Below are 18815 nucleotides of genomic sequence, written 5' to 3'. Positions count from 1 at the left end.
CAACCCTTGTGGGGGGACACTCAAGAACATTGTGTGGTCGTTAAGGTAATTAGTGAGGGGACGGTCAGGTCCTAATGAGGGCACAGAATCTTAAAGGACAACCACAGACCTGGGAAGGCTCTGGGTCTGTGCTGCGCAGGGTGGTGTGGAGGATGTGGGTGATGGTGCGGGGGCATGCCGCCCATTGGACGAGGCGGGTAGAGCGGAGGCATGGGGTAGAAAGGTGGCACCATGGTGGGGGGCAGAAAGGCAGGAGGTGGAAGAGGCGGGGGAGGTGGAGGAGGGCGGGTTAGGTTGATGCCCTCCAGGATTGCCTGACGCATCTTCTCCACTTTGGACACCAGCTCCTCCTGCAGAGAGGTGACCGTTAGTTAGAGGGAGGTCATCTAAGGGCAATTAACATCATCAATGTTGTAACAGGGTTCCTCAGTCCGGTACCCTGAGAACCACATGAGATCACGGCCTACCTGCCCCTCACACATGTCCAGCAAAGCCGACCGGTCTCTTGCAGCTCGGGCTAATTTGCTCTGGAACAGTTTGCCATCAAAAAAGCCCCAGGGACAACAGTGTTCCCATGGCAACGGCTGTCCACAAACATCATTGACGAACAATGCTGTGTCTACGCCGGCCATGAAGAGGGAAGATAGCTGCACACCTCGGGTGTCCACCTTCTCCACCTGACAGATCCAGAAAAACCAGAGTTAGCGTCTCTTCTTGGAGCTTATAGTAGCAAAAGGAAACATGAAGATGCCACCAGAGGTGGGGGCACCTTGAGCTCCTGAAGCTGGTCAGGTTCATACAGCTGGTTGGAAACTGCCTGAGCCAGGAAGGCGTCCAGCTCATGTCTGTGGAGGATCCTCCCCCCAGGCCACTGCATTATATACCTGGACAGCAACATTACAATCACCTCAGAACGACAGAGAAGCCCCTGATGGCCCAGAACAAACCGTCTGACTCCCTCTACCTGGCCCAGGTAGCGGGAGTCAGACCTGTGAGCAGTCAGCTCAGTCATACCTGAGCACACAGCACATGAGCAGCAGATGCTGGGGGACCTGTGCTGGGTTGAGGAGGGCTGGGCAGTCAGAGCGCAGGCAGGCCAGAAAAGCCCTGGTTCTCCTGGAGCGGTCTTCACTGGCCCGCCCCAACCACAGGCGCCGCAGATTGGGACACGTCCACTCCCGGAAACAAAGGGCTGGGACCAGCTCCGGAGTCAGGGGCCGACTTGGCTTTGCTGCTACACCAATTCCTTAACGATGACGGGAGGAACTGCCAACAGACACCATAAAGAGACAACGTTGGAGGTTTAAAGTGATAATTAAGTTGTTGGTAGAACACGTCCGAGCACGGCAGCTTCAACGGTTTTGCCTTGGTTACTGAGTGTAAACCCAAAACTCTTCCTACACAGGAGCCTTGAGCAGAACCGGCCAATAATGTGTGAATCTACAATAATCTCTACTCATCTGAGGGCTTGCCTTCGAGGGGGGCTCTCTTTGCGCAGAGCAAGCCTCTCTCCAGGCGGCGCTTGCTGTCTCAGCCAGACTGAAGAGGACGCCGTACGCGTACTGTCTGGCTGTACGGAAGAGGAGAGAGGCGGGAGGCAGCTCCGAGTTGCACTCATCCTCTATACCACACTGGCATCTTCATCTCTCCCTGAGGGAAAGGAAAGAAGAAGAGAGTGGATGGGAGGAAGCTGGCGGGATCACCTTTGCTCCTCGCTGGTGTTTTTTAAATGGACAGATTTCAGGTTGTGCTCCAGCGTCAGAGCTCAGGCACCGATGTGCCGGGTGTGTTTACGTGGGAATAAAGGAATAAAGACGTTCCAGGAGTGGAACCTTTACCTTGGTCAATATGTGGTAGATCTGGGGGTACATTAGTCCTCGTCTGTGTCTGTGCTCGGCAACACGATAGTACTTCAGCACTGACCTGCAGAGAAGCGGCGCAGTGTGACGCACACCTGAGCTCGGGGGCGGAATGCTTCAGTTGGTACTCACCTGAGGCAGCGGGGGGCGTGGTTATGTCCATGTGACTTCGTGTCGCCATCGATAACAGTGATGGAATGTTTGACGTGCTTCCCGTTGCCCTGGGAACCGTCTCCAGATGCTGAGCCAGTCCGACCCAGCAGGATCCTCCCACCGAGTCGTCTTGTCTGTCAAATGGCTGCAAGACGAGTGAAATGAGCGAACGATCGCGCGTCCTTGGCAACAAGAGCCAAAATCTGGCCACAAGAAATGCAGCAAAGTTTAGTGAAACTACTTTTTCTGCTGCTTCTAGAATTCCTGGCCTAACCGTGGCAACGAAAGGAAGCATTAGAAACAAACTGGCTCTGAACAAGTGCCTATGGCGAGCGCTACGGTTTTCTACCAGCGGGCAAGCCGGGCCCTCACTTTGCGTTGCTGTCGTTGGGCTCATCTCCGTCTGATGAGGAGGAGGGAGACGGCGAGGGCCCCGGCTGCGTGTTGCTGTGGTGGTTGGGCAACCGACCCCCACCCTGAGCAGAGTCGTACGGAGCGGACCACTCGGAGAACCCCATCTTGCTCGTCATTGAATCGTTGCACTCTTGATGTGCAGTGGCGGGTTCTGGAAGAGAGGGGCGGGGCCAGGTCCATACGGAGCGTTTGGATAAGGTGGCTTTAGTCCTGGAAACTGAGGAGGTGGAAACTACGAAAGGAAGAGAAACATGTTGAAAATTAGAAAAGCGCCCTAATATGGCTGTAACTGCTGTCGGGGGGGGGGGGGACGATGTGACACGAGACCAGACTGATGAACTACCTGATTCTTCCCAGGCTGCATCGGTCCCATGTGACCAGGTGGTCCCCCAAACAGATTGGGTCCAAAACCAGATACTGAGCAGGGGGTGGGAGCAAGAACAGCTTTTAAGTAAATGCAAATAGGCTTTGGACAGTTAGCATGTATTAATGTATATTTTGCCACTTTGAACGGGTAGAAATGAGCCATTATTGTGTATAATTGTATAAATATTGATGGTTCTGGTTCTTTTCTGCTTCTACTGTGCAGCCGTTTGTTCAGCACTCACAGATGAAGGAGGGGGGGCCCAGGTTGGGTGAGCGGGGCTTACAGGCAGCTGAGAAATACTCCACTGCTTTCTTAAAACGCTCCACTTTGTCCTCCATTCGAGACTAGAAAGCAGAGACAAAATGGTGTCATCGTTCCACTTCAATCGCACGGCAACACGGCTCATCTGCGTTTGGGCCCAGCAGCACCGGCCGACCTGCGACTGTTTAAAGACGTCTCTGGCGATGGCGTCAAGGTTGCCCAGGTCTTTGATGGAGGAGACGTATTCTGAGACGGCCTTTATCACCACCTCGCAGGGCGGCAGCACCAGTTGATGGGCTCGCACCTGATGGGGCAAAAGAGCAGAACTGCTGAGCAACAGAACCGTCCAACGTTGCAACGTTAAAGGAAACCATCCAGGCAAGTTTCAGCCCCTCCTACCTGCTCGGAACATGACCAGAGGTTGGCAGGTTTGTTTACACGGACCACGGTTGGAACACTAGATATTTGCACAAAAAGCTTGTTTTGCTCAACCAGCAGCTTATTCAATTCAATTTAATTCAATTCAATATAATGTATTTTGTATGTATACCGTATTTTCACGACTATAAGGCGCCTAAAACACTGAGATTTTCTCAAAAATTGACAGTGCGCCTTGTGTGTGGACTGAGCTCCGAAATCTGCTGTGCCCCTTTGGTGGGTGCACTACGGTAAACGATCCGCCCATCGATTAGCGGCACACCGACGCGTAAGGATCCCCTAAAATGGCGCCGGTTAAGCGAGACGCGTATGAATGAGGCTTACTTTAAACCAGGAGAGGGTGGCCATCTTCCCTAACCCTCGCCCTAACCAGGAGAGGGTGGCCATCTTCCCTAACCCTAACCCTAACCAGGAGAGGGTGGCCATCTTCCCTAACCCTAACCAGGAGAGGGTGGCCATCTTCCCTAACCAGGAGAGGGTGGCCATCTTCCCTAACCCTAACCAGGAGAGGGTGGCCATCTTCCCTAACCCTAGCCCTAACCAGGAGAGGGCGGCCATCTTCCCTAACCCTAACCAGGAGAGGGTGGCCATCTTCCCTAACCCTAACCAGGAGAGGGTGGCCATCTTCCCTAACCCTAACCAGGAGAGGGTGGCCATCTTCCCTAACCCTCGCCCTAACCAGGAGAGGGTGGCCATCTTCCCTAACCCTAACCCTAACCAGGAGAGGGTGGCCATCTTCCCTAACCCTAACCAGGAGAGGGTGGCCATCTTCCCTAACCCTAACCAGGAGAGGGTGGCCATCTTCCCTAACCCTAACCAGGAGAGGGTGGCCATCTTCCCTAACCCTAACCAGGAGAGGGTGGCCATCTTCCCTAACCCTAACCCTAACCCTAACCAGGAGAGGGTGGCCATCTTCCCTAGCCCTAACCAGGAGAGGGTGGCCATCTTCCCTAACCCTAACCAGGAGAGGGTGGCCATCTTCCCTAACCCTAACCAGGAGAGGGTGGCCATCTTCCCTAACCCTAACCAGGAGAGGGTGGCCATCTTCCCTAACCCTAGCCCTAACCAGGAGAGGGTGGCCATCTTCCCTAACCCTAGCCCTAACCAGGAGAGGGCGGCCATCTTCCCTAACCCTAACCAGGAGAGGGTGGCCATCTTCCCTAACCAGGAGAGGGCGGCCATCTTCCCTAACCCTAACCAGGAGAGGGTGGCCATCTTCCCTAACCCTAACCAGGAGAGGGCGGCCATCTTCCCTAACCCTAACCAGGAGAGGGTGGCCATCTTCCCTAACCCTAACCAGGAGAGGGCGGCCATCTTCCCTAGCCCTAACCAGGAGAGGGTGGCCATCTTCCCTAACCCTAACCAGGAGAGGGTGGCCATCTTCCCTAGCCCTAACCAGGAGAGGGTGGCCATCTTCCCTAACCCTAACCAGGAGAGGGTGGCCATCTTCCCTAACCCTAACCCTAACCAGGAGAGGGCGGCCATCTTCCCTAACCCTAACCAGGAGAGGGTGGCCATCTTCCCTAACCCTAACCCTAACCAGGAGAGGGCGGCCATCTTCCCTAGCCCTAACCAGGAGAGGGCGGCCATCTTCCCTAACCCTAACCAGGAGAGGGTGGCCATCTTCCCTAACCCTAACCAGAAGAGGGTGGCCATCTTCCCTAACCCTAACCAGGAGAGGGTGGCCATCTTCCCTAACCCTAGCCCTAACCAGGAGAGGGTGGCCATCTTCCCTAACCCTAGCCCTAACCAGGAGAGGGTGGCCATCTTCCCTAACCCTAACCAGGAGAGGGTGGCCATCTTCCCTAACCAGGAGAGGGTGGCCATCTTCACTAACCCTAACCAGGAGAGGGTGGCCATCTTCCCTAACCCTAACCAGGAGAGGGTGGCCATCTTCCCTAACCCTAACCCTAACCAGGAGAGGGTTGCCATCTTCCCTAACCCTAGCCCTAACCAGGAGAGGGTGGCCATCTTCACTAACCCTAACCAGGAGAGGGTGGCCATCTTCCCTAACCCTAACCCTAACCAGGAGAGGGTGGCCATCTTCCCTAACCCTAACCAGGAGAGGGTGGCCATCTTCCCTAACCCTAGCCCTAACCAGGAGAGGATGGCCATCTTCCCTAACCCTAACCAGGAGAGGGCGGCCATCTTCCCTAACCCTAACCAGGAGAGGGCGGCCATCTTCCCTAACCCTAACCAGGAGAGGGTTGCCATCTTCCCTAACCCTAGCCCTAACCAGGAGAGGGTGGCCATCTTCCCTAACCCTAACCCTAACCAGGAGAGGGTGGCCATCTTCCCTAGCCCTAACCCTAACCAGGAGAGGGTGCCCATCTTCCCTAACCCTAGCCCTAACCAGGAGAGGGTGGCCATCTTCCCTAACCCTAGCCCTAACCAGGAGAGGGTGGCCATCTTCCCTAACCCTAGCCCTAACCAGGAGAGGGTGGCCATCTTCCCTAACCCTAGCCCTAACCAGGAGAGGATGGCCATCTTCCCTAACCCTAACCAGGAGAGGGCGGCCATCTTCCCTAACCCTAACCAGGAGAGGGCGGCCATCTTCCCTAACCAGGAGAGGGCGGCCATCTTCCCTAACCCTAACCAGGAGAGGGTGGCCATCTTCCCCAACCAGGAGAGGGCGGCCATCTTCCCTAACCCTAACCCGCGACAAGATAACCGCGCCCAGCCACATCTATGAGGCGGCGGCGGGCAGGTTATGCCACCATATGCGGGTCGGAACCGGTCGGTGAGTCCCATTCAGATGATTAAGAAGAGGAATTCGGGATGTTGGACATTGAAATAGTGCAGCTGTTTAATTCAGATACAGAAGATGAAAACTTTGATGGTTTGGAAGAATGAATATTTTGCTCAATAAATGTGTCGAAACTGTTTTACTTCCGTTGTCATTTTTACTGTTTCAGCATGCGCCTAATAATACGGTGCGCCTTATGGTCGTGAAAATAAATAATATTCTATCCTCTCTCCCCTCCTCTCCTCTCTCTCTACCCACCCCCCCATCAGCAGGAGGGTCCCCCTACATGAACCTGGTCCTGCTCAAGGTTTCTTCCTGTTAAAGGGGAGTTATTCCTGCCACTGTTGCTTGTCTGGGGTCAGGCCCTGGGATTCTGGAAAGTGCCTTGAAACAATTCTGATTGTAAAAGACGCTGTATAAATAAAGATTGATTGATTTCAAGGAGTCTGTTCAATTAAAGACAACGAATCCGCTTGGAAGTGTTGAGGAGAACTGGGAGGATCCAATGCTGGTGGTGGGTGTCAGAACCAAGTGCCTGAGTGTAGCCCTGAATTGAACTGGGTCTGTTATTTTAGAGCCAGCTCTGGGTGTAGCTCTGCTGTGGAGTCGTGCTGTACCTTGAGTGAAGCGAGTGGGTGTTCTGGTCCCAGCAGGCTCCAGTGGAAGGCAGCCAGGTCCTCATCAGGCAGAATGTGATTTCCTGCAGAAGAAAACTCTTTGAATCACGGGTTTCTCAATGAACGGGACGGCCGGTAACGAGGGGGGAGAAGAGCGCTCACCCAGCAGAGCAGCGAAGCACGGCAGGTGCTGCGTCTTGAGTCCCAGCTGCCGGGCGGCCTCACACAGCAGGTACTGGTGCGTGGTCAGGTTCTTGCCGTTCCAGCTCAGCTTGAGTGCGTGTGAAGAGAAGTAGGCCGGCACGTTGCAGAGAGCAAACTCAGAATCCTGAGCGATCAGGCCGGCAAAACCAAAGTCCCTGTAAAGAGACATCACCTCCTGGTGGTGGTCCTCCAGAGTCTGAACCACCTGTGAAAGCAGAGTCACCAGCAGGGTTTAGATGTGTTTCTAGAAATGGAAGCAGACTGACAACATGTGTGTCCTCCTCGTTTCCACCTGTCCTGAATTAAGGAACAGTTCATTCATCTGTTCAGAAGGTACTGCTAGAGCTACACCTGCTTATTCCAGAGCTGAATTCACCACTAACGACATTTATGAATGAATGAATGAATGAATGAATGTCTACAGCTGTGTGATCTCAAAGTCCAACAATAACTGACACAAAAATGCAAATCTGGAAGACCGATTAGATCACGCAGGCTTTCTGGTGCCGATATCTGACTGGTGAAGAACGGACAATAGACGTTCTCCAAAGACGCTGCATAACCAGTATTTACGTCTCGGCTGCAGCGTCTAATAACCTGAGAGCAAACTACACCTGTGAGCCTCCAGAGCTGCACTGGAGTGTGCAAAATATCTACATTATATATGATGAGTGAGGATGAACGGCCCCCAGCATCTTAACCTGCAGGATGACGGGATATTATGGAGGGCGAGGAGACAGAAACACGGTAGTTTAATGGCCTCGTCAGAATAATGCGACTTCACCGTAGGAAACAGTCACCGTGCGTTTGCTCTAACTCGTACAGAAACGTGGACACGTACATGTAGCATAGTCTTAGGCTAATGTCATATCTGAGCTAATACAACAGCATTGCAACACAATTGAAACACAACACAGCAGCTAAATATAGTAGAGACAGTCTGCAGATGTTCAGCCATCTACGACAGGATCAGTGAGGTCAGGTGATGTAATATATAGGCTGTTGCAGGTCACGTGTGCAGGAAACCTAAAGATGCACATAGAAGTGGACCAACAGCCCCGCCCCCCCCCCCCCCAGGAACAGCAGTGCTTCACCACACAATCCCAAAAGCTCTTCACTTTACCAGGCTGCTGTCAGCGACATGCATCCGACCACACACGCACGACAATAACACTCACCCGCACTCGAAAGCGGAACATGGCGAGGCGCACGCAGTGGCTGAGACAGGCCGGGGGCAGGAACCATGCCCGAGGAGGCGGGGTGGCCTTGCTGCCGACGTGGTTGACGATCAGCTGTGCCGTCTGTCGCTGGCTCTGTGCACGCCGCGCCCATTCGGGCCAGCGCTCCTTCCCCAGGGTGCCGTTGAACACCACGACCAGCTCCAGGCCACCCTGGTACAGACACGCCTGCGACAGGGCGGCCAGGTAGCCTAGCATGGCGTTCCACTCGCCCCCGCACACCCAGTCCGTCTGGTAGCCGCCGTAGAGTCGCTGCAGGCTGGAATCAGCGTCGATCAAGATCCTTGTAGGCGGGGGCGGGGGAGGCATGGGCCCGGGGTGATGTGGGTGGTGTGGGTGATGGTGGTGAGGAGGCTGGCGGGCCGCGGTTCGGGCAAGCTTCAGGAGGTCCACCGGGACCGCCGCTCCGGGGCACCGCTTCTCTAAATACTCTTGAAAGCCCTGCACTCCCATGACGGTGTTAGTGAGCCTGTGTGTCTGGCCGGGAGTGGGCTCTGAATAGGTCCTGTATGCCGTGTTTGTAATGTGATGTGGGTCGAGACGGTAGCTAGCTGTGCACAGGCAAGCTAACTGGTCTCCGGTGAAGTGATAACTGTCCCTCGGTTAACTGGGAAGAAACCTGTCCCCTCAACTGCTGGCACCGCTGCCTCGGAAAGCTTCGCCTATTCCCCGATATTTAGATGCCACTCTCAGTTTGGTTGTGTCTGCTCACTTTACTGTCCATCCCTGTGGATTCCTGGGGAGATGCCAGCAAGGCCAGTGTAGCTGCCTACGACCAGAAAAAGTTGTGCATTTTCTCTCCTGCTCCTACAATTTAGCCGTAGCATAACCGCTTTCCGAAATGTGACTGCTGTCAAAGAGCTGAAATGCGGGATGGCGAAAATGTTGAGAAAATTGCCGCTTCCTTCTAAACTCTCCACATTAAACGGTAATACTGTGCAATACTGCGCATTAGTTAGCAAGCCACAGGCTGGATGACCACTGCGCGGACATGTTAAACCGAGCCGCTCATAAAATAGATCCTTATCCTATTTGACAGCTGAAATGTTTGTCATTATTTTTTAAACTCCTCAGCCGAATCCCGACACGCGTGGTGACGCTTAGTGGTTCTTGTAAGTCAGAATTACCATTTAAATAAACTAATAAGCCGTGTGCCTGACAGGCTGGCTAGCTGTACAAACGCTGCTAACGGTGCGGCTAGCTGCTAGCTCCTGGCAGGGGTCCCCGGCGTGATTTGACGCGTCAACTCCCGAAGACAACTCCGGGTTAGACACGACGCGGAATGAGATGGATGTTTGAGGAAATAAAAGAAAAATAACTAAAAGAAAATAAAAACGAAAGCCCGATGGTGCCTCCCTCGCTTCCTTTCACACTCACGGCTTCATGTTGCAGAGGGGAACGCTACTTCCAAGCGACATCAGCCATCTTGCGACTTCCTCGCGGCCCAGCGGAGTGGGAGGGAAGACCGAGGGAGTGAAGGGGAGGGGGCGGGGCCACAGGGTACCTGGGAAATGTAGTGTTATAACTACATCTGTGTCATTTATTAAAGCTTCTGTAAGAAGCTGCAAGAACTACAGTAACCAATATACAGACGAGGATGGCTAAACGTGGTTAAAACCGAGGAACAGAATTTTCAGATACACAAGTAATGCCAGTAAAACCACGGCTACAACTCTTTTCTGTTCATTATTAGTCTCCAGTGCTCTCATAGGGACTTTTAAATAGCAACAGCAGTCGCACATTGTTGTTGTTTTGCGGCGAATCTCACGTCAAATTCTTTACTTCGTTTTAAATTTGGAATGTGGAAACTATGAATAACAAACAAATGTAAAGTTGCTGGAGAAAACAGCTCCTTGTTTGTTAAATCGATGACTTAGTGTGTAACAGGTAGAAGAGAACGTCCCGCACATGTTGTGTCTCTTTGTCGCCCCCTCTCGTTTATCTTAGTGCTGAAACATTTCCAAGTACTTTGAGGGAAATCCGGGCTTTATCTGGGCCCCCGGGCCCCTGGGGGTGCTGCCTCCCTGGGGGGAGTAACCATGACGATGTGAAGCTGCACCTTTACAATGCTGACGTCCTTGTCCCCATCTCAAAGTGGGGATGGGAATTCAACCTCTTTTGTTTGAGTGTGGTGTTTGCCTCAGATGGTTGCTCATTAACAGAGGTTTTATCTGCTATAACTAAATAAATGGTGTGTGTGTGTGTGTGTGGGGGGGGGGGGGGGGGGGGGGGGGGGGGTGCTTGCTTGTGTATAAACGTGCACACAGCAATCATGTGCTTGATAGTTCACTCAACCCCTGTGTTTGGTTTCAATATTAACAGCACAGCATTTAACAGGAACATAAATAACCTCATGACAGCACCATGGCCAGGTCACGAGTTCATCCTAGGACACACACCGCTCTCATCACTGCATCGGCCCACATCTGCCCACATCTGCCCACATCGGCCCACCTCTGCCCACATCTGCCCACATCAGCCCACATCGGCCCACATCGGCCCACATCTGCCCACCTCGGCCCACATTGGCCCACATCTGCCCACATCTGCCCACATCTGCCCACATCAGCCCACCTCTGCCCACATCGGCCCACATCTGCCCACATCAGCCCACATCTGCCCACATCGGCCCACATCGGCCCACATCTGCCCACATCAGCCCACATCTGCCCACATCAGCCCACATCTGCCCACATCAGCCCACATCTGCCCACATTGGCCCACATCGGCCCACATCTGCCCACATCAGCCCACATCGGCCCACATCGGCCCACATCTGCCCACCTCGGCCCACATTGGCCCACATCTGCCCACATCAGCCCACATCGGCCCACATCGGCCCACATCTGCCCACCTCGGCCCACATCGGCCCACATCTGCCCACATCTGCCCACATCTGCCCACATCAGCCCACCTCTGCCCACATCGGCCCACATCTGCCCACATCGGCCCACATCTGCCCACATCAGCCCACATCTGCCCACATCGGCCCACATCGGCCCACATCTGCCCACATCAGCCCACATCTGCCCACATCAGCCCACATCTGCCCACATCGGCCCACATCGGCCCACATCTGCCCACATCTGCCCACATCTGCCCACATCAGCTCACCTCTGCCCACATCGGCCCACATCGGCCCACATCGGCCCACATCTGCCCACATCTGCCCACATCAGCTCACCTCGGCCCACATTGGCCCACATCTGCCCACATCAGCTCACCTCGGCCCACATTGGCCCACATCTGCCCACATCAGCCCACATCTGCCCACATCAGCTCACCTCGGCCCACATCCGCCACCACATGTGTAGAATTTGGCCATCTTCACCTTCATAGATCCAATTTAGTTGAAAAATCTGTAAACTATAGTTTTGATTGCATCATCAGTGAAATTACACGCACGCACGCACGCACGCACACAGCCTGGTTACACTGGGAGGTCAACCCTTCGGGGACTGCAGTGTAGTATTTATTCCACCAGATGGCGACATTTAAATGCAATTTTCTGGTCGAGTCAGACTCCAGGAAAACATTTAAAACATAAAACAATATCAAATACTTAAAAAAACAATATCAGCCATTAATATCAGCAGCGTTGGGTGAGTGTTCTATTAATTATTTTAATGTAATTTACATTTTCTAAAGCTAATGTAGGTGTTTTTTTTTAAATCTTACTAACCTATATCATGTAACCAGATGTATCGACTCTCTCTGCTTGAATAATAATAATAATATTCATACTAAAGTAAAAGCGTTGTAAGGGTTCAGGTACACGGATTCTGGAGGAGGAGGAGTTGTTATTTTAGACATGACGTTGCCACAATCACAAATACGCTGGTGCAAGTTTGCAAATTAGAGACATCCAATGAGTGCTCGAAGGCTCCAGATGAGAGTCTGCAGACAGGAACACATCAGCCCCATCCTTCAGACCCTCCATGGCATCCCCACGGGTCTTTGAAGGTTCTCACTTGGGTCCTGATGAGGAGAGATTGCAGTCGTCCATCCTGGAGGAGGTACAGGAGAGGAAAAGAGGGCAGGACCAGTGACGGACCTTTGAGGGACGCCGTGAGCAGCAGGAACCGTGTGAGACTCCAGGACTGGCCTGTCTGTCCTCCCAGAAGGAGTCAAGCCTCTGCTGCAGCAGCTTGAAGTGCAGATGGAACAAGACCAGACTTGAGGCAGGGGTGGTGTTTAGCACCTCTAGCTGCCTGGTGAGATTTTAATCAACGTAGCGGTGACAGAGCTCAGGCCAGAAGGGCTCATTTTGTTAATGAATCCCTCCATTTCACACTGTGAAACCTCAGAGCAGCAGTGCAGGTGGTGGATGACCTCAGGTTGGCTGGAGGGATGGCAGCAGGTTCTCGTCCTGTTCAACAGGAAGGTTGGAGGAGACGGTCTGCTGGAGGAGCTTTGGGCTGCTGAAGATGGAAGCACGACGACGAAGCAAATGAATGTGCACTTGTGTTTTTGTGTGTATGTTTCACGTCGCCCAGCAGGCCCCTCAATAATGAGGAGCTCCTCCAAATGAGGGAGTAATCGAGGGGAATAAGAGGGGCAGGGCTGGAATGTGTGTGTGTGTGTGTGTGTGTGTGTGTGTGCGTGTGTGTGTGTGTGTGTGTGTGTGTGTGTGCGTGTGTGTGTGTGTGTGTGTGTCATATTTGATCATCATCACAACCTCATCTGAACAACAGAAACGTTCAAATATTCTTTTTCTATTATTGCAATAATAATGATGGAGAATCAGATTTGGGTAAAAAGGCAAAACAATGATTTAAGTTTGAACATTTTATTCCAAATTCTTCAGAAAAAAGGGTAGAAACCTTCATCAGATGTGGATAAAAAGCACAAAAGCGTTTAAAGTGAAACAGAAATGGAAGCAGCTGAGTTGTGTTTAAGGGCGAGAGTCACAACGACAATAAAGATCCTTGATTCTCCGATGGAATTTTAACACCAAACGTAACAAATGAGCCCCAAAGAGGGGAGGTGGGAGGAGTCATCACCCCCCCCCCACACACACACACACACACACACTCAGCAGCAGCAGATCAGGTGCACGCCGCTCCAGCAGATGTTCGGCCCGACGCTGAGGCAGAGGTGAGTCTCTCACTTTTTCCCGGTTTGTCACAGCGGTTTCAGCATGTAAGTGGTTGCCGCGGTTACGGATGCACAGACGATGAGTGCTGATCTCTGGAAAACTTTACGCTTCTCACAACATAAACAAAACGTTGTTGCGGTGAGATGAAAGTGAGGACTCCTGATGGAGCCGTGCTGAAGGTTCTGGACCGTCAGAGAGTTTGTTCAAATTTAACTTTAATGACTAAAATATGATAATGAGAAGAAGATGAGGAGGAAAACCCTGACGTGCGTCCATGAGAGCGGCCGAGCCTGACACGGGAAGAGCGGTAAGAGAGAGCGGGAAGGTTCTGCCCCTCAGGCTGGTTGGAGCCGTTCGGACCAGAGATCTAAAAAACTGAAATAAGTAACAAAATAAAAGCACGGAAACATCAGCCGGACCCACGTGAAGCAGCTGGAACTGAGTCCAGCTGCTGTTTGTGAGCACGGCGCTGGTGCGAACGGGTCGGTGCTGGTCAGGCTCAACTAAGAGTGACCCTTGACCCCTGACGAGGGGCCTCAGAGCTGCTGCACCACCGACAGAACCAAAGGTCCGGCAGCTCACATGTGGGTTTCCTCCCGCTCAGCGCCGCCCCATGACGGACTCCTACCCATCCGCCGATCGGACCGCCACCGCCGGGACGTCGGCGGTCGCCAACGCCACAGGCCGCCAGCGTGACGCCGCACTGGCGGTGGCGGAGGTGGTGCTGCTCGCTGTCATCTTGGTGATGGCGTTGCTCGGCAACGGGCTGGTGCTGGTTGTGCTGCTGAGACGGAAACGGCGCCACAATCCGCTCCACCAGTTCATGCTCAACCTGTGCGTGGCTGACCTGGTGGTGGCACTGTTCCAGGTATCGCACGCACACACACACACACACACACACACACACACACACACGCGCACACACACACACACTCTTTCTCCTCTCCCCTCAGGTTCTGCCACAGCTGGTTTGGGACGCTAAGGGCCGCCTTCCGGGCCCCGACATTTTGTGCCGCCTGGTGAAATACCTGCAGGTGTTTGGCATGTTTGCTTCCTCCTACATGATTGTTGCCATGACGATGGATCGCCATTATGCCATCTGCTGCCCCCTGCAGGCCCACCGCAGCGGTGCAACCCACCGCAGCACCAGCTACAGCGTGCTGGCCTGGGGGCTGTCTCTGGTGCTCAGCTTACCACAGGTGGGGGGGGGGCAGACGTTATCGTCTGTTCTGATACTGGTGACGTGGTCCAAACAAGGGGGGCGGGGACGGGTCGTGTAATTGTTCCACAGTTCAGCGTCTGATTGTTTAACTCGAGTTCCTGTGAATGAAACGTTTCACTTTCTTCAGAGTTTTGCTGATTTTCCTGGTTTGACCAGAACTGTTTTAGAACTAACTGAAATTGATTTTCAGGCTTTTATCTTCTCACGTTCTGAAGTTGCTCCAGGCGTTTATGAGTGTTGGGGCAACTTTGCTGAGTCGTGGGGTCTCAAAGCCTACGTGACCTGGATGACCTTGGCAGTCTTCATCCTCCCCGTCCTCATCATCACTGTGTGCCAGGTTCATAGGACCGACACACACACACACTCACTCTAACTAGTGTTAGTTCAAGTAATGATAGTTAATGTAAGTTCAACTGGGAATTCAGCTTCTTTTTTTTAACTTGACACTAAAAATGATTTAAAATGAAAAACTAATAATTCAAAGATTAAAGCTGAACTATTTTCCTTCCAGGTGAAAATCTTTGTGGAGATCCACAATAATCTGTACCTGAAGTCAAAGCGCCGCCTGTCTGCTGCACCCAGACCCACCGGCCGAGGAGGAGCAGGAGGAGCAGGAGGAGCAGGAGGAGGAGGAGGAGGAGCAGCAGGAGCAGGAGGAGCAGGAGCCGCAGGAGGAGCAGCAGCAGGAGGAGGAGGAGGAGCAGCAGGAGGAGGAGGAGGAGCAGGAGGAGGAAGAAGGTCCGTCCTCTCCCGACATGCTTCAGCCCTCGTGCTGAAGGATCCCAGATCCACCCGTGAGTGTCTGGGAGCAGCTGCTTCCAGTCATGGGTGATGTTTTAACCTGGTTAGCAGCGTGACCTCTGACCTCTAGCTGGAGAACACCAGAGTACAATATTTTGCTAAGTTTAGTTAACCGACAAATTGTCGTGTATCAGAGCTCTGAGATTTAGTTTTAGTAAAATCTGTCTGTCTGCCTGCCTGTCTGTCTGCCTGTCTGTCTGTCTCCCTGTCTGCCTGTCTGTCTGTCTCCCTGTCTGCCTGTCTGTCTGCCTGCCTGTCTCCCTGTCTGTCTGCCTGCCTGCCTGCCTGTCTCCCTGTCTGCCTGTCTGTCTGCCTGCCTGTCTCCCTGTCTGTCTCCCTGTCTGCCTGCCTGTCTGCCTGTCTGTCTGCCTGCCTGTCTCCCTGTCTGTCTGCCTGCCTGTCTCTCTGTCTGCCTCACAAAGCCGCCGGTGGAGAGGTGACTGCAGCCCTGTCGAAGACCGTGAGGATGACGCTGGTCATCGTCCTGGTCTACTCCCTCTGCTGGGCCCCGTTCTTCAGTGTTCAGCTGTGGGCTGCGTGGGACCCTGATCCACCCCAGAACGGTGCGTGCACACACACTCACACATGCACACACAGACTGCATGCGTGTTATATTTGTGTGTGTGTGTGTGTGTGTGTGTGTGTGTGCAGGGGCAGTGTTCACCCTGCTCATGCTGCTGGCCAGTCTGAACTCCTGCACCAACCCCTGGATCTACTCCGCCTTCTCCAACAGCGTTTCCCCGGAGCTCCGCCTTCTGCTGCTCTGTCGCCGCCGCCCGCGGCGCCGAGGCTCCGTCCCCGCTGAGTTCAGCGCCACACACTCCTCCAGCTCCTGAGCTGCACCGCACTCAGCCGCACAGTAGAAACTGTGATGAGTTCCTTTTCATTGGAAGTTTATTCAGGTTCAAGATGATTATTTTTGCTGTATCATTGTGTGGAAGGAAAATCCCCAAACACGACATCATGAGAACAAAACCAACATGACATCACCAGCAGAAAACGTGGCGCCACGCTGCCCCTGCTGCCCCCGGCTGGGGCGCCGCGCTGCCCCCGCTGCCCCCGGCTGGGGCGGCGTGGATCAACAGGGAGGCAGATATGAACATTAACTCAAGATTTTTGCGTTGCCGTCATTTTGTCTGTGATCTCCATGAAATTTACAGCAAATTAACAGCTCATAACCATCAATATATGTTTATTTATCTTTAATTTGTTCTTAAGTTGCAAATGAACATAATAAGGTCAGATAAAATAAAACTTTGCTGTCCATTAAGACGGAACGTTGTCCTGCAACACTTGTCCAACATCTGTTTTAATCATTTACAATATGATTTAAACAAATTTAAACAAAATTCACTTGGTCCAAGCAAAAGTCCAGGTATCGATAATGATGCTAAATCTTTTGAAAGGCTCAATAAAAACACATCCAACTACTTTTATGGGATATATTTTTTACAAGTCAATCCAGAGCCAAGAGAAATTAGGTTAAACAGCAAATGTTGAAGTGACTTTAACAGGAGACGACTCCAAACGATGGTCGTTAGCATTAGCAGAAGCTACGTTCCTCATCGTTCTCGGGTGTTTTCAGTGCCAGAGGGCGGATGTGGAGGAGCTCAGCAGAGTTCCGGTAAACTGGAGTTAATACCTTGCAGCTCCTCCTTCATGTGCCTCAGGTGCTGGATGGTCTTCCAACACTGGTCACTGGACTCGATGATCTTGATGGTCAACTCGACGTCTTCTTTGTCGGTCGAGATCTTCTGCAGTAGCTTCATGACCAGCTGGATCAGGTCGTTGATGAATTTGACAGCATCGTCGACGGCGCCTGAGGTATCGGCCATCTCTTGGAGGGACTTAGTGATCTTCTTCCTTCTGTCCGCCAGGCACCGGTCAGCCAAATCCATTTGAAGTTGTCGAGACATGGCCTTTATCTCCTTGAGTTCTTCATTCAGTGGCTTAACAGCCGTCATGAACTCCCTCCCCAGAGCTTCTAACTCTTTGGCGCCTCCCTTCTCTTTCAGGGTCTTCACCACCTCTGCAGCAACAGCCAGGGTGACTCCGGTTACAGCCGTGGCTGCACCCGCTATTATTAAACTGGCGCCTCCAGTAAACGGGGCTGCGAGCAGCCCGAGGACACCGCCCACCCCAGCAGTGACTGCTCCTCCCAGCCTCACCGCCTCGGCCTCCTGGACCGACTTCTGGACCGCAGCGGTGATGCGGTCGAAGGTTTCTGCGATCTGTATCAACCTGGGCTCCTGCCTGTCGAAGTGTCTGATGAATGCAGCTCCACGAGCGTTGATATCGTTCATTGACTGAACCACCAAGTCTGTCTCGGATCTCCATGGAAGCATGTTTCCCATCTTCACAACCTGTGAGCAGCTGGTCCGCACTGACACAGAACCAGTCTGGCTCCGGAGCTTTAGTAGGCGGCCTGTCTGTGGACTCTGTCCCCCCCGCCTTTTCTTCAAGAACGTCTCACTTCTTTGAAATCACATGATCACCTGCTGGACCCGGTACGAAGGGCAGCGCCTCCCAGCGATGGAGGCGCTGCCCTTCGTACCGGCTGCTTCTGCTCAGGAAGTCAACTTTAAACATCTGGCTGAGGCCTCCAGGGCACCATGTGCTGCTTCTTAGGGCTTAGAAATAAAAATATACATTTAATCTTTTTTCCATATATGTGATCATTTTTAGGATCAGCAATGTGGTTTAAGCATGACGTGTAGTTTTACTGGACTCTATAACATCTGTAATTCTTTATGGCAACATCTTTATTCAAAGTCAACAGTCGCTTTTGTTACAAACACTCTTGAAGACATAAAACCGGATGTGCATAAAAACAGTGCATGTGAAAAGATTATATACAAGTTCTATATGTATTTACAGGCAAGAGACCAGCCTCTAATACTCTTATTACAACTAGAAAGGTTTAAACTGATGCACTGTACAGCTATAAATGAACAGGAAACATTAGCAGGACTTCTATTTTTAATACAGCTAAAATATATGTTGTATAATTACAAAGTTCTCAATGCTTCAGTTTAAATGCATCTTACCAAATTACGAATTCCGCCTAAATTCGGGGACCATAGCTGAGATGTGCAACAGTAACAAAGCTTTGAAGAGACAAACTTGGTGCATTACAACATCCCGGGACTAAAGTGCGACCTTCTTAACCTCTCTGCTGGTTCACTAGCTCAGCACTATCATTACAACCACCATATAACCGCCCCCCACCTTTTCCACTCCAAACTTCCGGGTGGTGAGTTTTTTCTTCTTCTTCCAGCCAATCAGGAGCCTTCGTGCTGCGCCGCCCTGTGACGTCACACCCCTGGCCAATCAGTATTTTAGATGCTCAATTCAGACTCAACAGGAGTTCAGGAACGGTCTGTTGCGCTCCCCGACT

The 18815-nt window shown here is 52.5% G+C and overlaps 3 protein-coding genes across 3 annotated transcripts in view; 2 read left to right on the top strand and 1 right to left on the bottom strand.

The window, feature by feature from the left end:
- Positions 1-30: 30 nt before the first annotated feature.
- Positions 31-9748, bottom strand: fam120c (family with sequence similarity 120 member C). The gene is given in 15 exon segments (XM_029833423.1): positions 31-350; positions 468-677; positions 770-884; positions 1015-1234; positions 1445-1628; positions 1630-1650; positions 1839-1918; positions 1992-2157; positions 2542-2658; positions 2770-2843; positions 3035-3137; positions 3230-3358; positions 6856-6938; positions 7018-7264; positions 8238-9748. Coding segments are annotated over 15 exon segments (2541 nt in total). The 5' UTR covers positions 8751-9748; the 3' UTR covers positions 31-71.
- A 3371-nt stretch (positions 9749-13119) lies between these two features.
- LOC101063096 (vasopressin V2 receptor-like) lies at positions 13120-16456 on the top strand. Its single transcript, XM_029833970.1, has 6 exons — positions 13120-14263; positions 14349-14594; positions 14808-14954; positions 15129-15250; positions 15818-15981; positions 16070-16456. Exons 1-6 carry the CDS (start codon positions 14009-14011, stop codon positions 16252-16254), a joined length of 1119 nt encoding a protein of 372 aa, XP_029689830.1. The 5' UTR covers positions 13120-14008; the 3' UTR covers positions 16255-16456.
- Positions 16457-18773: 2317 nt separating this feature from the next.
- edem2 (ER degradation enhancer, mannosidase alpha-like 2) overlaps positions 18774-18815 on the top strand; it is a 4611-nt gene continuing 4569 nt past the window's right edge. The window contains exon 1 of the mRNA XM_029833968.1: positions 18774-18815. This exon is cut by the window's right edge and continues 952 nt beyond it. The gene's annotated coding sequence lies outside the window, so the exon portion shown is untranslated.

The sequence above is a fragment of the Takifugu rubripes genome, chromosome 3, assembly GCF_901000725.2.
Source record: "Takifugu rubripes chromosome 3, fTakRub1.2, whole genome shotgun sequence".
Lineage (NCBI taxonomy): Eukaryota > Metazoa > Chordata > Actinopteri > Tetraodontiformes > Tetraodontidae > Takifugu > Takifugu rubripes.
This window is presented reverse-complemented; position numbering and strand designations above follow the sequence as displayed.